General features: G+C 45.2%; 1 protein-coding gene across 1 annotated transcript in view; it reads right to left on the bottom strand.

Annotated features, from left to right (window-relative positions):
- Positions 1 to 20,102, bottom strand: part of GRK6 (G protein-coupled receptor kinase 6) — a 109,424-nt gene extending 89,322 nt beyond the window's left edge. The window contains exons 1-4 of the mRNA XM_075344514.1: positions 19,990 to 20,102; positions 16,930 to 17,025; positions 5,401 to 5,513; positions 5,236 to 5,313 (exon numbers count right to left, since the gene is read on the bottom strand). Of these exons, the coding sequence (XP_075200629.1) occupies positions 5,236 to 5,313; positions 5,401 to 5,513; positions 16,930 to 17,025; positions 19,990 to 20,041 (339 nt within the window). The 5' untranslated portion in view covers positions 20,042 to 20,102. The remainder of the gene's footprint in view (positions 1 to 5,235; positions 5,314 to 5,400; positions 5,514 to 16,929; positions 17,026 to 19,989) is intronic.
- Positions 20,103 to 20,884: the final 782 nt, after the last annotated feature.

The raw sequence follows: 20,884 nt of genomic DNA, 5'->3' as shown, positions 1-20,884 counted from the left end.
AAAAAGACTAGGCCGCAGAAGCCGGGGACTCGAGTAATAAGCGCGGCCGCCGTATAAGCGCGGCCGGCGCGGAAGTCCCCGGCGCACTACAAGTCCCAGCCGCGCCGCAGTGTTAACCATGGCAGCGGCGGTCAGCGCGGTAGTCCCCATACATAAACACACTCAGCGACGCTGAGTGTGTAATGGCACAATTAACCCGGTCAGTGCCGCGGTCCCCGGTGCACTAGCACTCCCAGCAATGCTGGAGTGTTGCTGTGCGCGGTCCCCACGGGGACACAGAGTACCTCCAAGTAGCAGGGCCATGTCCCTGTACGATACCCGGCTCCTATCCAGCAGGCTCCTCAGGAGTTGTGGATGAAGCACGGTCTCAGTGCCTGGAGACCGATAGGATCCCACTTCACCCAGAGCCCTAAGGGGGATGGGGAAGGAAAACAGCATGTGGGCTCCAGCCTCCGTACCCGCAATGGATACCTCAACCTTAACAACACCGCCGACAAGAGTGGGGTGAGAAGGGAGCATGCTGGGGGCCCTATATGGGCCCACTTTTCTTCCATCCGACATAGTCAGCAGCTGCTGCTGACCAATCTGTGGAGCTGTGCGTGCATGTCTGCCTCCTTCGCACAAAGCATAAAAACTGAGGAGCCCGTGGGAGCACGGGGGGTGTATAGGCAGAAGGGGAGGGGCTTTACACTTTTAGTGTAATACTTTGTGCGGCCTCCGGAGGCATAGCCTATACACCCAATTGTCTGGGTCTCCCAATGGAGCGACAAAGAAAAACGTGGTGCTCTTTTCACAAGAAAAACACTTGTAGAACATAGAAAAGTAGAATGGAAAGGCACTCACCAAGTTTATAGTGTCCAAAAATGCTTTATTCCATCATTACATAAAACAGTGTAGGCAATGGGGGAGGGTGGTGCACAAGGCGTGTGGGACGACGGCCGTTTCGCGTCTCTATACGACGCTTCTGTGGGTCCACACGACCCGCAGAAGCGTTGTATAGAGACGCGAAATGGCAGTCGTGCCTCGTGCACCACCCTCCCCCATTGCCTACACTGTTTTATCTAATGATGGAATAAAGGATTTTTGGACACGATAAACTTGGTGAGTGCCTTTCCATTCTACTTTTCTATGACTCAAACATAGGTTAGTTGGGTACCACTAGAGTAGACAAACTTTCGTCTGGCTAACGACATGACTTTTCTCACCAAAGAAGTCAACAATAATACTGCACTATGGTTGCACAACTGTGACTATCAATTGACTGATAATGAGCATGACCTGGGGGGTTAAACTTAAAATTTACATAAACCAAAGATCCATGCAGTACATAAGCAAGTGATTAAAAAAAGTCAGTATGGTAAATGCGTTAGATACTAAAATGTGTTCATAAAAAAAGGAGACTTTCCAATATCTGTTGTAATGTACTTTGCGGTTTAATTCCTAATGGCATTGTTACACTTAAAAATGAGTCAATCAGAATAGGAGGAATTAAGAAAAGTATGTTATGACAAATAATGTCTTTTTCTCCTCATATACTGAGTAAGGGTATGGTTCTACGGTACTTGCGTATAGCTTCCGATGCAAGAGCATCAGAAACGATATGCTAATGACCCTCAGCTGCGAGCGAGAGCTATGAGTCAAGCGACGGTGAAGCGATCTTACCATCGGATGACAGCTGCGGAGAAGAGGGAGGGATCACTTTCTCCTCATCTCCTCTCCGGCCGGTGTCTGCATACATCGCACTGTAGTCGGATTACATACGAGTGCAGTATGATGTTGCATACGCTCCCATAGACTTGTCTATGAGTACGTGAGCTGAGAATCGCTGCCAAACGCAGCATCCTGCGATTCATTCCGCATGCCCCTATGACATGAGAAATCAATCACAAATGGACACTGCCTCATAGTTTTGCACTGGTGCGAGTGCAATCCAATGTCTTATCGGATTGCACTCGTCCGGGCAAAACACCAGTGTAATCCAAGCCACACATCTAAGCCCTCTTCAACTTATGCCGATTACAACTCAAAAATATCTCCCGGATCTGTGCTTTCTTTAACAAAGAATCAGCAAAAACATTAGTGCATGCCCTCATCATCTCCCGCCTTGACTACTGCAACCTCCTGCTCTCTGGCCTCCCTTCCAACACTCTTGCACCCCTCCAATCTATCCTAAACTCTGCGGCCCGCCTAATCCACCTCTCCCCTCGCTACTCCCCAGCCTCGCCGCTCTGCCAATCCCTTCACTGGCTTCCCATCACCCAACGACTCCAGTTCAAAACATTAACCACGACTTACAAAGCCATGCACAACCTGTCTCCTCCCTACATCTGTGACCTAGTCTCCCGGTACCTACCTGCACGCAACCTCAGATCCTCACAAGATCTCCTTCTCTGCTCCTCTCTTATCTCCTCTTCCCACAATCGCATACAAGATTTCTCCCGTGCATCCCCCATACTCTGGAATGCTCTACCTCAGCACATCAGACTCTCACCTACCGTGGAAAGCTTCAAGAGGAACCTCAAGACCCACCTCTTCCAACAAGCCTACAACCTACAATAGCCCTCAGTCCAGTAGACCACTGCGCAACCAGCTCTGTCCTCACCTATTGTACCATCACCCATTCCCTGTAGACTGTGAGCCCTCGCGGGCAGGGTCCTCTCTCCTCCTATACCAGTCTGTCTTGTACTGTTAATGATTGTTGTACGCATACCCTCTTTCACTTGTAAAGTGCCATGGAATAAATGGCGCTATAATAAATAATAATAATAATAAATCAAACCCTTCACGTGATTAACGGAAAACGCCTCAAAAATATATTATAATACATTTAAAAAGAAAAAAAAAAGAAATCCATGGGAGTGGTGGAGCAAACCTGTGCACCTGCAGCGGAGCCTATAAACTCGAGTTGCAGGGACATTTTCTTCAGCTGTATAACGATCTTGGCACAACATTCTTGCATGTAAAGTTTTTTTTTGTCAGTTTAACAGGCAGATCACAAGGACACAGCCCGTCATTGAGCGAATACATACGCTAAACACAGTGAACACAGGAAATAGGTATTTTTACATTGTGCCGTACTGCAGAATAGCGGCCTGTTCTGTTGGTAATACAACTTCCAGCAAGAAACCGAAAAAGAGAAGGAAATACTGGACGAATCGTGTCCACCAGAAATTGCCAGTATCTACTGTAGATTTGTATCCAACACACAAAACCTTTTCCCCATTTTAATTACCTGGTGATTTAGCAGTGCACTATGCTTTCCTGCAGCCGAGCACCGCCAGCTACACTGCTCCGATCGATACATAAGGACTGCATATTGGTAGATCTGAGCAAGTACCTAACTATTCGTACTCACTATACTCATAACGAATATTGTCTAATACTCGTGTATTCATTCTGAATAGTGTGTGCAATGCAAGTCAATGGGGACAAACTCACAATGTAATGAGTTACCCGAATTCCACACTATTCGCTACTCGCACAAATAGTACGGCATTCGAATTACATTGTGAGTATTTCCCATTGACTTGCATTGTACACGCTACTCGGAATGAATACGCGATTATTAGACAGTATTCATTAGGAGTATAGTGAGGACGAATAGTTAGATACTCGTTCAACTCTACATATTGGTACTTAAGATTGCCTTTTCTACCTTGTTATATATTTGATAGATCCAGCATCATCCATGTGATTATGCCTATAGCAGATGAAGATCCACAGGTTGTGGGCTAGTGTGGCATCCTAAAGATCATATATGTGCAAGGTTTACTGGTCATGAATGACGTCTGCAACTAATGAACGTCTGAATCATCATGAGGATGGCTTATTTCTTAGCACTGGACACTCACGTATCTGTTCTCACTTCCCTTTTTTACACCTAGGAGATAAGCTAAAGATTAAGCCTGTGTTCACATGCAGTGCTTTTTTTTACTTGCAGACAAAACCTGCTCTCTTGACAATAAAAACGCTGCCCATTTTGAGGTATTTTGGGGGGCGTTTTTTTGGCAGCATATTTTGGGTTTGGGTTACATGTGTGCTTTAATTATTTATATATATATATATATATATATATATATATATATATATATATATATATATATATATATATATATATATATATATTATATTATATGATTAATAAAGTTAGCCTTATTCACCAAAAAAAACTGCAAAAACACTAAGATTTGACATGCTGCAGATTTAAGAAACGCTAAAGGAAAACCTTAACAAATAAAAACAAAAAAAACAAACATGTGCTTAGATTTCTGCAATCTCATAGCTTTTGCTGGTACTTTAAAAACCAGTTATTAATGCAGAAAAAAACCCTGGACGTGAACATTGCATTAGGGGGTAAGGCTGGACACCAAGGCAGAAATACTGGTATAGGCCCAATTTACAATTACTTGAGTCCAGTCTAAAAAGAAGAAAAAACTTCCCAAAATGAATGAGACATGCCAACTGGCAACCCCAAATCCTGAGAATGATGCGATTCTACGGATCTTTTCCCAATAGAGCACCCCGTAGGGTCTCTATGGACTAATTTGAAGGCTATTCATTTTTTTTTTATCTAAATGCATATAAAAACCATTTTTGAGGTAGGATTTTATTAAAAATGTTAGAATGTCTAGCTTCTACAGCCTCTATGTATCATTTATAGGGATATTGCCATCGTATACAATTATGGCATAGTACCTCCTGTACTAGTTGGTGCCCGTATAGGATCCAACTCCTTATTGAAACCAATAGAAGAAATCCAGCGCTCAAGATGGCAGTAAGTATTTAATATTGAAAAAATGTAAACTGTCCAACACGTGACGTTTCGGTTCAGTACCTTTCTCAATCGTAATTGTCAGAAGCACTTGTGTTTGAGAAATTAATATTAAGATCTGTATAGAAGACCAAGCTGATTACTACAGAAGGTTTGTAGGAGAAAAGCGTGAGTGATGGGTGAATCAGTAACTGATGGTAGAGCGGCACTACAAGGATATGATTCACCCCCACCCACGCTTTTCTCCTTATTGGTCCCAATAATAAAAGTATTTCCCCAGAAAGTGTCCATATCCTTTAACTGTCCCTTTTTCTGAAGGATCCAGCACATCTAGCAGAGGACCTACTAATTTGTACAGATGATCAGGCAGATCGAACCAAATACTAAGACTCCCGGAAATGTTGATGACAAATAGGTCCTCACAATTCATAGAGAGCTTCAAATTTCTGGTTCAGTCTCCTTACCGTACTAACGAGATACTTTTCGATCAGGTCATGTCCACATTCATTGCGTTTTTCATCTGGAGACACCTCATACTCAGCCTACAGATAAGAAGAAGGTGGTCAAGAAACATATACTACAATGTGGCTGTAATGCTTTAATATATTCTGGTCACACTAAAGTCCTACCACAGCATCCAGAAAGCGCACACAACGCAGAAGCTCAGGGCGAGTCTCACAGAACTGACGGAAGAGGAGACGTCCAATAGGTTGCCGGTCGCAAAGGCTGTGATAGTCCCGCTCTATTGCACACATAGAAAGAAACCATTAGGTAAATCATCAGTGCTGTAATATATAAGAAGACGTCAGCCATCTTGTGCTCCACACAGTGATGAATGTAATGGTGTGGAGAATAACGGTGACAAAGAACAGTGGCATCAAGTCATGCACAGGAAACATTGGCAGAACTGAGACAGTCTACACATACATAGAGCACAGACAATAGTCATCTAAAATGGCTGCCAGCATAATATCTAATACTATCATATCTATTACTGGACATTTACTACACAGGCAATCTGGTTTGGAGCAAAGCTTTTAATGTCAACTTCCAAATGAAATGTCCAGCTTTGTAACTATTTTTTTTTTCTTTTAATGCTTAAATACATATAAAATTCCCAGCTTTACATACAATTTGTTTCCTATCGTCTCCATAGTAACAGACCACAGACAACCTCTGAGCACTCCGATATTGCCGACCGTCACACTCAACTTCATATGTCTGCTTATGTTAAATTAGCAAGTAGTAAGGGATATGTGAGTGCGGTGTCAAAACGTAGAAGATTTTCTTATGGTTCATTACCATGAAGATGGATAGAAAAACACAAAATAATGCAAGATTTGTAATAGAAGTGGAAGGGTACATGCACACAATCAGGGTTTGCAGCGTTTTGGATGCAGTGTGTTTTTGCTGGGTCTAAAACGCTGTGTTGTACAGTAGAAACACAGTGGATGGGATTTAGAGAAATCCCATGCCCTCTGTGCTTCTTGTCTCCGCAGTGTAAAGTGACACGCGGCGCGGCTTTCCGAGCAGCAGCACGTCCATTTATGCGGCGCAGACACGAGTGTTCTCTGCAGGGAGAACAGAGAGACAGTCCGCAACTCCCCGAGCCCTGATCATGGGAACGGGCAGCTGAGGTCTCCTGTGGAGACTACTCACGTGTCCACAGAAGAAGACACACTGCGTCCAGGGCGCGGCATGTCCGGATCGTGTGCACCCACCCAAACTCCCACTTCAAAAAATGTCTGATTTGTGATAGTAAAGGTTGGATTGGTCTCTTCTGTGAGGCTGTGACACTTAGGCTATGTGCGCACTAGAAAAGTGATTTTTCTCAAGAAAATTTCTTGAGAAACTTCTGGGAGTTGAAGATTTCCGCACCTGCGGAAAAATCCACGGGAAAAACGCATGCGGATTTGCCGCAGGTTGGTCCCTGTGGTTTTCCAATAAATAATATAGATAATCGATAGACACATAATGGATAGAGGGAAAGATGGATAGATGAATAGATAGATAGATAGATGAGAAAGACCTATATAATGTCCCACCTCCCTGCATTTTCTAAGCTGGCACCCTTTAGTGACTTTCATGTAGCACTAAAGGGTGCTTAGCCTTGTATTTAGCCATAAAATAAATAATTAAAAAAAAAACCCGACGTGAGGTCCCCCCATCTTTTGTAGCCAGCTAGGGTAAAGCAGACGGCTGCAGCCTGCAAACCACAGCTGGCAGCTTCACCTTGGCTGATAATCCAAAACAGAGGGCACCCCACGCTGTTATTTTACATTAAATAAATAATTTAAAACAAAAAACGTGGGGTCCCCCCCAAATTGCATCACCAGCCGAGGTAAAGCGGACAGCTGTGGTCTGGTATTCTCAGACTAGGGAGGTCCACTGTTATTGGACACTCCCCAGCCTAAAAATAGCAGGCCGCAGGCGCCCCAGAAGTGGCGCATCCAGTAGACGTGCCAATCCTGGCGCTTCGCCCCAACTCATCCCATTGCCATGGTGCGTTAGCAAACGAGGTAATATATGGGGTTGATGCCAGATGTGTAATGTCACCTGGCATCAAAGCCCTGGGGTTGGTGAGGCCAGGCGTCTATCAGATACCCGACATCCCCAACCCAGTCAGTAAGAAATAAAAAATAGACAACAAAAAGTTTTATTTGAAAAAACACTCCCCAAAACATTCCCTCTCTCACCAATTTATTGAAAAGAACACGTCCGGCATAATCCAATAAGGAGGGGGGGTCCCACGGCGTTCCATACCATAGTCGCTGTCCCAGTCAATGAAGAACAGAATGTTCCCCATTGGCTGGGAGAGCAATGCAGTGACCTGAGCTAACATCAATAGCCCAGGTCACTGCATGGGATGCCGAGCGCTGCTGTCAGGAGGTTAGATGAGATCATTACATGCTGTGATCATCTCCTGTACTGCTGACGTCAGCGCTGTCACTTACTTCTATGCCCGCCGCGTTGTCAGAAGTATCGCGAGAGCCCGTGACGTCACCGCTAGTGACAGTCTCGGGCCGCTCGCGAGACGGGCATAGACAGCAGTGACCGCGGTAACGTCAGGAGGCAGGAGATCGTCACAGCAGGTAATGATCTCACCACCTGACAGCAGCTATCGTCATCTCCGCGGCTGCCAGCACTGCAGGGTGTCAGTGTCTGCCTGCGCTGCAGCGTGACAAGCTGCTGACACTGCGGGCACACACTGACACGCTGCAGTGCAGGCAGCCGCGAGGCTGGAGCGGGACACAGACTGCACGGGCACCTGGAGGTCACACGGAAGTGCTTCTGTGCGGCGTCCAGGGAGTGTGACGTCTGTGTTTACTCTGCTCCGCTTCCTCTTCCTGGCATAATGACATTGCTTCCTGCAAAAATGCAGGCAGCGATGAGCATTACCGCAGGTAAATCGCGGCTAAACCGGGGGTATACCGGACATCATTTGCTACCTGCGGTATACCCCCGGTATTTCGCGATTACATTGCAGTGAATGGAGTGAAATTCCGGTGGTATACCGCAGGTACCTGCAGAAAATAATGGACATGCTTATTTTCTCAAGAAATTTTCTCAAGAAATTCTTCTCAAGAACATTTCTTGAGAAAAATCCGCAGTGTCCGCACAGCTATTTTTTTTCACATAGGATTTGCTAGGAAATGTCTGCACAAAGATTGCAGACATTTCTCAAGAAATTTCCGCGGGTAAATCCGCGGGTAAAACGCACTAGTGCGCACAGGGCCTTAGGGTGGTGTCACACACAGCGACGACGACAACGACGTCGCTGCTACATCACCATTTTCTGTGATGTTGCAGCGACGTCCTGTCACTGTCGCTGTGTGTGACATCCAGCAACGGCCTGGCCCCTGCTGTGAGGTCGCTGGTTGTTGCTGAATGTCCAGCTTCATTTTTTGGTCGTCACCCTCCCGCTGTGACACACACATCCCTGTGTGTGACACAGAGAGAGCGACGAAATGAAGTGAGCAGGGAGCAGGAGCCGGCATCTGGCAGCTGTGGTAACCTGTAACCAGGATAAACTTCGGGTAACCAAGGGAAGACCTTTCCCTGGTTACCCGATATTTACCTTCGTTACCAGCGTCCGCCGCTCTCGCTGCCAGTGCTGGCTCCCTGCTCTCTGCACATGTAGCTGCAGTACACATCGGGTAAGTAACCCGATGTGTACTGTAGCTAGGAGTGCAGGGAGCCAGTGCTAAGCAGTGTGCGCGGCTCCCTGCTCTCTGCACATGTAGCACAGCGACGCGTGTCGTTACGATCGCTGCTGCTTCTGCTGTGTTTGACAGCTAAGCAGCGATCATAACAGCGACTTACAAGGTCGCTGTTGCGTCACAGAAAACTGTGACGTAACAGCGACGTTGTTGTCGCTATGTGTGAACCCAGCTTTAAAAGAATGGTAGAGGTCTAGGCACTCCAATCCCAACTGATCAACCATTGACATGTAAAAAATGTATACATATATTTGTGTGTAATATATAATTCATCTCAAATCAAACAAGCTTTATTCGCAGGACCAAATACACATTAGTTTTGCTAAAGCAAGTGTACAATAGGGACTGTGGGAATGATGGGTGGGGACTGTAGGAAGGATGGATGGGGGCACATCCAGGGTGGTAACTGTAGGAAGGATGGATGGGGGCACATCCAGGGTGGGAACTGTAGGAAGGATGGATGGATGGGGGCACATCCAGGGTGACGACTGTAAAAAGGATGGATGGGGGCACATCCAGGGTGGGAAATGTAGGAAGGATGGGTGGGGACACATACAGGGTGGGGACACATCCAGGATGAATGGGGGCACATCTGGGGTGGTGACACACACACACACACATATACATATACATATACATACATATATATATATATATATATATATATATATATCTATATATATATATATATATATATATAGATATATATATATATATATATATATACACACACATATACATACATACATACATATACACAGTTAGGTCCAGAAATATTTGGACAGTGACACAATTTTCGCGAGTTGGGCTCTGCATGCCACCACATTGGATTTGACATGAAACCTCTACAACAGAATTCAAGTGCAGATTGTAACGTTTAATTTGAAGGTTTGATCAAAAATATCTGATAGAAATTGTAGGAATTGTACACATTTCTTTACAAACACTCCACATTTTAGGAGGTCAAAAGTAATTGGACAAATAAACCAAACCCAAACAAAATATTTTTATTTTCAATATTTTGTTGCGAATCCTTTGGAGGCAATCACTGCCTTAAGTCTGGAACCCATGGACATCACCAAACGCTGGGTTTCCTCCTTCTTAATGCAGGGTGGATTGATTTAAATCACGCCGATTTAAATCATGATTTAAATCACGATTTAAATCAAAAGATTTTTTTCTATTTAAATCGGATCGATTTAAATCATGATTTTAATCATGATTTAAATCACTGATTTAAATCAAAAGGTTTTTTTTAATATAAATCACGATTAAAATGAGAAGTGAGAGCAGTGTGTGCATGTGCGCCCATAGTTACACGGACGAAACTAGGGGCAACGATCTAACGCCAGGGTGAGGGGGGGACCCAAAGTAAGTAAAAATCTTTTTTGTTTTACTATATGGCAATAGGTAGGTGTTTAAAAGCAGCATGTCTTAATTGTATAAACTATTAATAGCCTCCACATTTTGTTCATACTGCCCCTTTAATTCCACACTTCTAGCTTGGTTTCAGTTTTGGTTTAGTTTTTTTCCCTGCATTCAGTTGACATGCCCAAACTTGTTGGATAGTCAGCAGTACTTGGCTCAGGCTGTAGTAACATCAGCAGTGCTTGGCTCAGGCTGTAGTAACAATCAAACTTCATAAGTGATCTGTGTGAGCCATGGCAGCAGGTCGTAAGAGAGACCCTATTTGGGTTCATTTTGTTGAGATGCCAGCAGCAGATCTTGGAAAGAAAGGTGCAAGAGCAAAGTGCAAATACTGTCAAAAGGATATCCAAGGACTTGTTTGCCGTTTGAAATCACATTATGAAAACTGCAACCAGAAGGGAAATGAAGATGTTGATAGTGATACAACTAATGTCAATGAACCCCCACAGCTTCTTATGCACCAGGAGCCTAGTACTAGTGGTAAGTCTGGCAATTAATTTACAACCTATTTTTTTAACAGACATTTTACTGGGATGGTTAAAGTCTATGAAAAGAAAAATTTCTAGCACTGGTAGTTCTGGAGTATAGAATTTAAATTTATGTTAAGGCAATATTTCACAGAAAATTAACGCTAAAGGACATGTGCACCTTTATTTTTTTAAGGTGCACATGTCCCCCCCCCCCGCAGCGCTCTTACCTCCGATCCCCGCAGTGCTGAGATCCGTGGCTTCGTTTTGACCGTCCGCCTCCCGTCCTCCGGTTGCGGCCTACTCGCAGTGATCCAGCGGCGTGACGTCAGCGGGCCGCACGCTCCATTGAAATGAATGGAGGCGCGCTCGCGGACGGGCAGAACGAAGCCACGGATCCCCGCAGCGATGACATTGGAGGTAAGAGAGCTGCGGGGGGAGGACATGTGCACACTGTGACTGGCTGCACCTTAAAAAATAAAGGTGCACATGTCATTTAAGTAAAAATAAAGTGTGTATACGCTTATTTTTTTTTTATTGTAGGCTGCAATTCACTTTTGAAGTCTGCCAAATTGACCATTTTAAAAAAAAAACATTTTTAAAACTTTTGTGACATAATTTTTTTCAGTTGCTGAAGCTCTGATATTAGTTACCAGTATTACAGCAACCTCACCGGAAAACTTGAGTAGCATAACTTTTGAGACAGCCCTTATAGGACGAGGACCATTACATTGTTCAAAAAGTTTGTTTCAATATTTTCGTTATATTTCTTCAAATACGCAGTCGATTTATATTTTTAATTTCTGTGCTTTCAGGGTCAAATATGGCTTGTGCTGCACGTGACAATCAATATCTGGGTACAACTTCAACAAAGCAGCCCAAAAAAAAACTTTGCGTGCAACAAAGTGTAGAAAAATTCATCTTAAAGACTACGACGAGCCAGAAAGAACATTTTGATGAATTAATTGCTAAATTCATATTTGCAACCAATTCTTCTTTCCGACTAGTTGAGCACCCATTGTTTGTACAAATGATCGAAGGAATTAGACCAGGCTACAAACCACCAAGTAGATTTGATATCTCAGGAAAACATCTTCAGGCTGTATACGACACAGAAAGAGCGGCTTGTACAAAATATTTGAAAGACAAGGTTGTTAACATGAGCTTGGATGGTTGGAGCAACATCCACAACGACCCCATAATTTGCACTTGTGTCACAACAGAAGATGGTGAAACTTACCTTACAGACACAATAGACACATCTGGAAATTCACATACTGCTGAATATTTACTTGAAATTGCTAAGAACTCAATTCACCAATGCCAAGAACAGTTTGGATGTAAAGTAAGGAGCTTAGTTACTGATAACGCAAGCAATGTGGCAAAAATGCGAGCGGAACTGGCACAGGATGACACAAATGTCATTACATACGGTTGTTCTGCCCATTTGTTGCATCTTTTGGCAAAAGACCTGCATATTTTGAGTGTCAAGGAACATGTTGTAGAAATTGTTAAATATTTCCGCAATAATCATTTTGCACATGCAACCTACAAGGAAATGGGAGGACTGAAGTTGGTTCTACCACAAGATGTTAGATGGAATACCTTGGCTGACTGCTTGGAACTGTTTATTAACAACTGGTCAAAATTACTGTCCATTTGCGAAACACATCGGGATAAAATTGATGCTAATATACGAAGCAAAGTATTAAATCTTGGTGTGAAGAGAAATGCCGAGGACCTTTTTGGAAAGGTTAAAGCCAATATCGTTTGCGTTGGATAAAATGCAGAAAGATACTGCAACCATAGCTGATGCCACAGAAGTTTGGAAAGATTTAGAAGGTTCTCTAGATCTCTTGAACCTCTCAAACAATGTAAAGGTTGCAATACAGCACCGCAAGGACCAAGCATTAAAAGAAGAACACTATTTAGCCAATATCTTGCATCCCATCTACAGAGGGAAAAAATTATCTGAGGCGGAAATCAACTCTGCAATGGAGTGGCTCGCCAATACTAACCATGACATTGTGGCAACTGTGCTGAAATTGAAGTGTGAATCTGCACCATTTCAAAAATACATGTTTGCAGATAACGTCGTTAATGAACTAAAACCACTGGACTGGTGGAAGTCGCAATCACTTGTTCTTCCAGCAAAGATAATAAATCTAGCTACTCAGCTACTGACTGCATCGGCTTCATCCGCAGGAGTAGAGAGATTGTTTTCTTCATTTGGTTTTGTGCACACAACAGTCCGAAACCGCTTAGGAACTGCTAAAGCAGGACAACTGGTTTTCCTATTAAAAGTCCTAAATAAACAGTAGGCTTAAAGGACTGATGTATTCACTGAAGATGTTTGCTTACTTCAAACGTTAGAGATAGGCTATTGTTAAAAAGTACTTACTCTCTGTAGTTGAATTCTGAGTGTTTAATAGTGCAAATAAAAATTATTAGGTTTCATAATCAACTGTTTTAATATTTTTGTGTAAAACAATTAGATTTGCAAAAAGACAAAGTTTTGCTTGTGTACAACTTGATTAAAAAATCTGATTTAAATCAAATGATTTAAAATCAAAAAAATCTGATTTTTTTGATTTTTTTAAAAAAATCAAGATTTTTATCCACCCTGTCTTAATGCTTTGCCAGGCCTTTACAGCCGCAGCCTTCAGGTCTTGCTTGTTTGTGGGTCTTTCCGTCTTAAGTCTGGATTGGAGCAAGTGAAATGCATGCTCAATTGGGTTAAGATCTGGTGATTGACTTGGCCATTGCAGAATGTTCCACTTTTTTGCACTCATGAACTCCTGGGTAGCTTTGGCTGTATGCTTGGGGTCATTGTCCATCTGTACTATGAAGCGCCGTCCGATCAACTTTGCGGCATTTGGCTGAATCTGGGCTGAAAGTATATCCCGGTACACTTCAGAATTCATCCGGCTACTCTTGTCTGCTGTTATGTCATCAATAAACACAAGTGACCCAGTGCCATTGAAAGCCATGCATGCCCATGCCATCACGTTGCCTCCACCATGTTTTACAGAGGATGTGGTGTGCCTTGGATCATGTGCCGTTCCCTTTCTTCTCCAAACTTTTTTCTTCCCATCATTCTGGTACAGGTTGATCTTTGTTTCATCTGTCCATAGAATACTTTTCCAGAACTGAGCTGGCTTCATGAGGTGTTTTTCATCAAATTTAACTCTGGCCTGTCTATTTTTGGAATTGATGAATGGTTTGCATCTAGATGTGAACCCTTTGTATTTACTTTCATGGAGTCTTCTCTTTACTGTTGACTTAGAGACAGATACACCTACTTCACTGAGAGTGTTCTGGACTTCAGTTGATGTTGTGAACGGGTTCTTCTTCACCAAAGAAAGCATGCGGCGATCATCCACCACTGTTGTCATCCGTGGACGCCCAGGCCTTTTTGAGTTCCCAAGCTCACCAGTCAATTCCTTTTTTCTCAGAATGTACCCGACTGTTGATTTTGCTACTCCAAGCATGTCTGCTATCTCTCTGATGGATTTTTTCTTTTTTTTCAGCCTCAGGATGTTCTGCTTCACCTCAATTGAGAGTTCCTTAGACCGCATGTTGTCTGGTAACAGCAACAGCTTCCAAATGCAAAACCACACACCTGTAATCAACCCCAGACATTTTAACTACTTCATTGATTACAGGTTAACGAGGGAGACGCCTTCAGAGTTAATTGCAGCCCTTAAGCGGGCTTTACACGCTGCGACATCGCTAATGCGGAGTCGTTGGGGTCACGGATTTTGTGACGCACATCCGGCCGCATTAGCGATGCCGTCGCGTGTGACACCGATAAGCAATTTTGCATCGTTGCAAAAACGTGCAAAATCGCTAATCGGCGACACGGGGGTCCATTCTCAATTATCGTTACTGCAGCAGTAACGAAGTTGTTCCTCGTTCCTGCGGCAGCACACATCGCTGCGTGTGACGCCGCAGGAGCGAGGAAGCTCTCCCTACCTGCCTCCCGGCCGCTATGAGGAAGGAAGGAGGTGGGCGGGATGTTACGTCCCGCTCATCTCCGCCCCTCCGCTGCTATTGGGCGGCGGTTCAGTGACGTTTCAGTGACGTCGCTGTGACGCCGCACGGACCGCCCCCTTAGAAAGGAGGCGGTTCGCCGGTCACAGCGACATCGCCGGACAGGTAAGTATGTGTGACGGCTCTGGGCGATGTTGTGCGGCACGGGCAGCGATATGCCCGTGTCGCGCAACAGATGGGGGCGGGTACCCACACTAGCGATATCGGGACCGATATCGCAGTGTGTAAAGTAGCCTTTAGAGTCCCTTGTCCAATTACTTTTGGTCCCTTTAAAAAGAGGAGGCTATGCATTACAGAGCTATGATTCCTAAACCCTTTCTCCGATTTGGATGTGAAAACTCTCATATTGCAGCTGGGAGTGTGCACTTTCAGCCCATATTATATATATAATAGTATTTCTGAACATGTTTTTGTAAACAGCTAAAATAACAAAACTTGTGTCACTGTCCAAATATTTCTGGACCTAACTGATTATATATATATATATATATATATATATATATATATATATATATATATATATATATATATATATATATATATATATATATATATATATATATATATAATTATATATTATATATACACACACATACATATATACACACACGCTGCCTTCAAAAAGTATTCATACCCTTGGAGCTTTTGCACGTTAAACTCACAAATTTGAAATGTTAGTAGAAATCCGTGGCAAGACATGAAAACTGCACTTTTCAGACGCCCTCCATCCAATATAACTGAGCTAGAGCTGGTTTACATAGAAGAGTCGGCTGTCAGTGCTGTTGCGTCGTTACAGCCGCTGCTGTTAGTGATGTGATAAAAACAAAAAAACAAAAAAGTGAGCCGGAGTATGAGATGGTATACATGGAGCTTGTGAGCTCATGTTCACACTGGCCATGAGACAAAGAGAAACCAAGGAAAAAATTGTGAAAAAATACCCCGCTGTAACTAAATAAAAGCATAGTGCATATAAACATAGGGTACTTAGTAAACACTGTTTTTGATCAAAAAAAGCATAAAACTATCCCACCAACGCCAAGGTGTACCCAGTTGGGATAGTACCTACACTCTCTAATATTAAAACCTTACCATGGGTCTAAAATAGGCCTCAATGTGGCTAAGGGCTGAGAGCTTTTTTGTAGTTTTTTTGTATTCAGTACAAACAGGGAGTGGCCCCCTTCTCAGCGAGCTGGACATTTCATTCTGTGAATCCCCCTGACTGTGTGTCCTGTTGGGACCCGGTCGCTCTCAGCCCTTAGCCACATTGAGGCCTATTTTAGACCCATGGTAAGGTTTTAATATTAGAGAGTGTAGGTACTATCCCAACTGGGTACACCTTGGCGTTGGTGGGATAGCTTTATGCTTTTTTTGATCAAAAACAGTGTTTACTAAGTACCCTATGTTTATATGCACTATGCTTTTATTTAGTTACAGCGGGGTACTTTTTCACAATTTTTTCCTTGGTTTCTCTTAGTGATGTGAGCAGTGACTGTAGCCACTCCGACACGCCTGCTTGACTGAAAGTCGGCTCCTCCTGGGAGAAATAAAGCTCATTTTCTCCTGGGTGCCACACTTTCAGTACAGTGGCAAGGAATTCTCATATTGCTATTGACCTGCAGAATAATCCTCAATCTGCAGGTTAACAGCGTTATCAGACCTGACAAAATTCCTTTAATTACTAAAGGGCCACATAACATATAAACAATGGGCGCTCCTCTCCCACAGCACCTTGTGTTCCTACCAGAATGGATCTGTGAACAGTGCACACGACAGAAGCATTTTCACTTCTACGGTTACTTGTGAAACACGTAAGATCACACATTTACACATTTGTGCAGGAAGTGGTAAGAACACCATAGCAAGAGGAAGCGATGAAATGAGATTAGCCAACCCTAGCTGCGTTGGAGGACTGTCATGAATCTCGTTGTGGGCGAGAGGACGTATATTTCCTGTCAGAAATGTCAGCATTGGGGTGACCCGGTGGACTCACCAACAGTACGCCTCAACTCCTCGCACTCACTAATGTGTGGGAACTGCAACATCTGTCGCCATTTTTTGCTTTTTCCTTTCCGGTTCCCTCCACCACCTGTAGATAAAGGTGAGAGATGTCAGGCTATCCCGCAGTCCAGGTGCTCCGTCTAGGCAAATCCATGGCCATGTTTGAATAGGCCTGACACGCTTTCAGGAAAAATATGGTTAACATGCAAAATAAATGGAAATGACTTCATACCCACAAACATGGTACTTTTCATTCTGACACATCATTAACACTCATTTACATCAAGACTGGGACAACAGAAAGGGGCGACACAGAGCAGCGTCTCTGGGCACATCACATTTCCACAGAGGGATTAATAAGTAAACCTTATCTAATGTCCCAAAGGTACCAGACCATAGCTACAAGCACCAGTCCAAGCAGGTTGGGTTCTGGTTTGGGCCCGATACAGGACTGGGTTTTCTGCTCCATACAGTGCATGAAGGGGCCTGGCTTACATATGTCAGTTGGCCTCCTCCTGTCTACACACCAACTGTAAGAGTAGGGGGCTGGCTTAGCTACTGAGATGATCAGATGGTCGGACCCCTTCTCTGGCTATACACTGAGTGTGATAGAGAAGGAGGCTGACTGAACCATAGTAATGACCAGTGGGCCAGCCCTCTTGTATGTCTATACACTGACTGTGATAGAGAAGGAGGCTGGCTTAGTTATTGCAATGAGCAGTGGGCCAGCCCTCTTGTATGTCTATACACTGACTGTGATAGAGACGGAGGCTGGCTTAGTTATTGCAATGAGCAGTGGGTCAGCCCCTTTTCAATCTATACAGTGACTGTGATAGAGAAGGAGGCTGGCATAGCTATTGTATTAATCAATTCGCCAACTCCCTTCTAGGTCCACTGATTGATAGAAAAGAAGGCTGGCTTAGCTAATAAACTGATCAGTCGGTCCTCTTTTCTGTCTATACAGTGATGGCGATAGAGGAGACTGGTTTAGTTAGCAATAAGCAGCCGGCCAGGCCCAGTCTCTTTCTATACACTGACTGTCATAAAGGAGGCTGGCTTAGTTAGTAATGTGCAGTCGGCCAGCTCCCATCTCTGTCTACAGGAGGTTGGCTTAGATATTAACAAGCAGCCGGTCCCCCCTTTTGTCTAGAGAAGGCTGGCTTAGTTAGTAATGAGTAGCCGGCCAGACCCCATCACACGACAGCCTATGAACAGACAAGATTAGAGCATGTATACTATAGTGCAAAAATTGTGTTTCTTTTTGCCTGGAAACCTCTATGAAACTGTGTCCAGATTATGTGGTGGGCAGGCTTCGAAGCCCAATGCTCATCACCAGCTGATGATGCCCCCTACCCCCCCCCATATTCATCCCCAGCTCATGATTTCCCCCCCCATGCTCATCACCAGCTCATGATCCCCCCCCCATATTCATCACCAGCTCATGATCCCCCCCATGCTCATCACCAGCTCATGATCCCCCCCATGCTCATCACCAGCTCATGATCCCCCCCATGCTCATCACCAGCTCATGATCCCCCCCATGCTCATCACCAGCTCATGATCCCCCCAATGCTCATCACCAGCTCATGATCCCCCCCATGCTCATCACCAGCTCATGATCCCCCCCATGCTCATCACCAGCTCATGATCCCCCCCATGCTCATCACCAGCTCATGATCCCCCCATGCTCATCACCAGCTCATGATCCCCCCCATGCTCATCACCAGCTCATGATCCCCCCATGCTCATCACCAGCTCATGATCCCCCCATGCTCATCACCAGCTCATGATCCCCCCCCATGCTCATCACCAGCTCATGTTCCCCCCCCCATGCTCATCACCAGCTCATGATCCCCCCCCCCCATGCTCATCACCAGCTCATGATCCCCCCCCAATGCTCATCACCAGCTCATGATCCCCCCCAATGCTCATCACCAGCTCATGATCCCCCCCCAATGCTCATCACCAGCTCATGATCCCCCCCCCAATGCTCATCACCAGCTCATGATCCCCCCCCCAATGCTCATCACCAGCTGATGATCCCCCCCCCAATGCTCATCACCAGCTCATGATCCCCCCCCAATGCTCATCACCAGCTCATGATCCCCCCCCCAATGCTCATCACCAGCTCATGATCCCCCCCCCAATGCTCATCACCAGCTCATGATCCCCCCCCCAATGCTCATCACCAGCTCATGATCCCCCCCCAATGCTCATCACCAGCTCATGATCCCCCCCCAATGCTCATCACCAGCTCATGATCCCCCCCCAATGCTCATCACCAGCTCATGATCCCCCCCCAATGCTCATCACCAGCTCATGATCCCCCCCAATGCTCATCACCAGCTCATGATCCCCCCCAATGCTCATCACCAGCTCATGATCCCCCCCCCAATGCTCATCACCAGCTCATGATCCCCCCCCAATGCTCATCACCAGCTCATGATCCCCCCCAATGCTCATCACCAGCTCATGATCCCCCCCAATGCTCATCACCAGCTCATGATCCCCCCCAATGCTCATCACCAGCTCATGATCCCCCCCCCAATGCTCATCACCAGCTCATGATCCCCCCCCAATGCTCATCACCAGCTCATGATCCCCCCACCCCAATGCTCATTAGCAGCTCATGACCCCCCCATGCTCATCACCAGCTCATGATCCCCCCCCCCCCCAATGCTCATCACCAGCTCATGATCCCCCCCCCCAATGCTCATCACCAGCTCATGATCCCCCCCCCAATGCTCATCACCAGCTGATGATTCCTCCCCCCCCAATGCTCATCACCAGCTGATGATACCCCAATGTCTAGCATATTGCATACAGCCCCATGTTGGCACTCATGCACCCATGATTTCAGCAGGTTGCACAGTAATGACTATCCTCCCCATTGAATCTAGCACATACTCTACATTCACTTTCCCCCATGGCTGCACACTCAAGGCTGACACATAACTATTACCAGTGCAGCCTAGACCTGCCCATATGAAGACATATGTAACTTTTCCCGGCTGCTGCCCCCTCTGCCGCCACAATGCTTGCGCATACACACCTTCCCTGGCTTTCAGCAGCACGGTGTTGGCCACTATATTCTCGAGCTCCATAGGGCGGCCTGGCCGGGCACTCCGAGCCTCGGGCGGCCACTCACTTTCTGCCAGACTCCCAGCACCCTGCTGCCAATGCTAGACTCCACCCACCTCAACCAATCAGCCATCAGCCGCACCCCCGGACTTACCTCTGATTGGTTGAACCTTACAATCAGTATATTAACTGTATTGCCGTTCACAGGGCTGTAGTAGCTGTCATTGAGCGCTTACGCTGATTGGGAGCACAACCCTGAGTAGGCGGAGTCTTCAGACAATTCTGTAAAGTGATTGGCCACCGGGATTGTCACTCGATGTAGCCCTTAGTTGTGGAATCTTTGGAGGTGTGTGCGCTACATAAATCTGTTCAAACCAGCGTGACGTCACGGAGGCCATGTGTTGGTTGGCGGATGCTAAATTGTTGCGTGTGAGAGTGGTTGGCATGATGAGAGGCTGGTATGAGCAGAGCAGTACTCTGTAGCCTCTCCTGTTATGTGCGGTGTGTGGCTCTGGTGCTAGGCTGGCACAAAGCTTTGCTCCTTATTTCTGCTGCAGCAGGACTTCGTTCCTTGTGTTAGGAGGAAATGTTCTGTGCAGCCATGGTAATTAATATTACATAAGAGTAAGGAGTGCAGCACATTAGTGATGAGCAGCATTATAACCTGCAGGCACAAGTGGCTGTAAATAATATATAATACATTATTAGCGTGCCCAGATAACTATGGAGGAGAATGGTGAGACCCCAGGAGATGCTGATGGTGGATTATCATTATTAATCACTGTTAATGAGCCAAAATGATCCCAGTAATAAAATACAAATCAGAAAGGAGCATGTGAGAGCGGCGCCAAACTACCACAAGATGG

This window comes from Anomaloglossus baeobatrachus, chromosome 4, assembly GCF_048569485.1.
Source record: "Anomaloglossus baeobatrachus isolate aAnoBae1 chromosome 4, aAnoBae1.hap1, whole genome shotgun sequence".
NCBI classification, from domain to species: Eukaryota; Metazoa; Chordata; class Amphibia; order Anura; family Aromobatidae; genus Anomaloglossus; species Anomaloglossus baeobatrachus.
The sequence above is the reverse complement of the archived record's forward strand: the minus strand, read 5'-3'. Positions and strand labels throughout refer to the sequence as shown.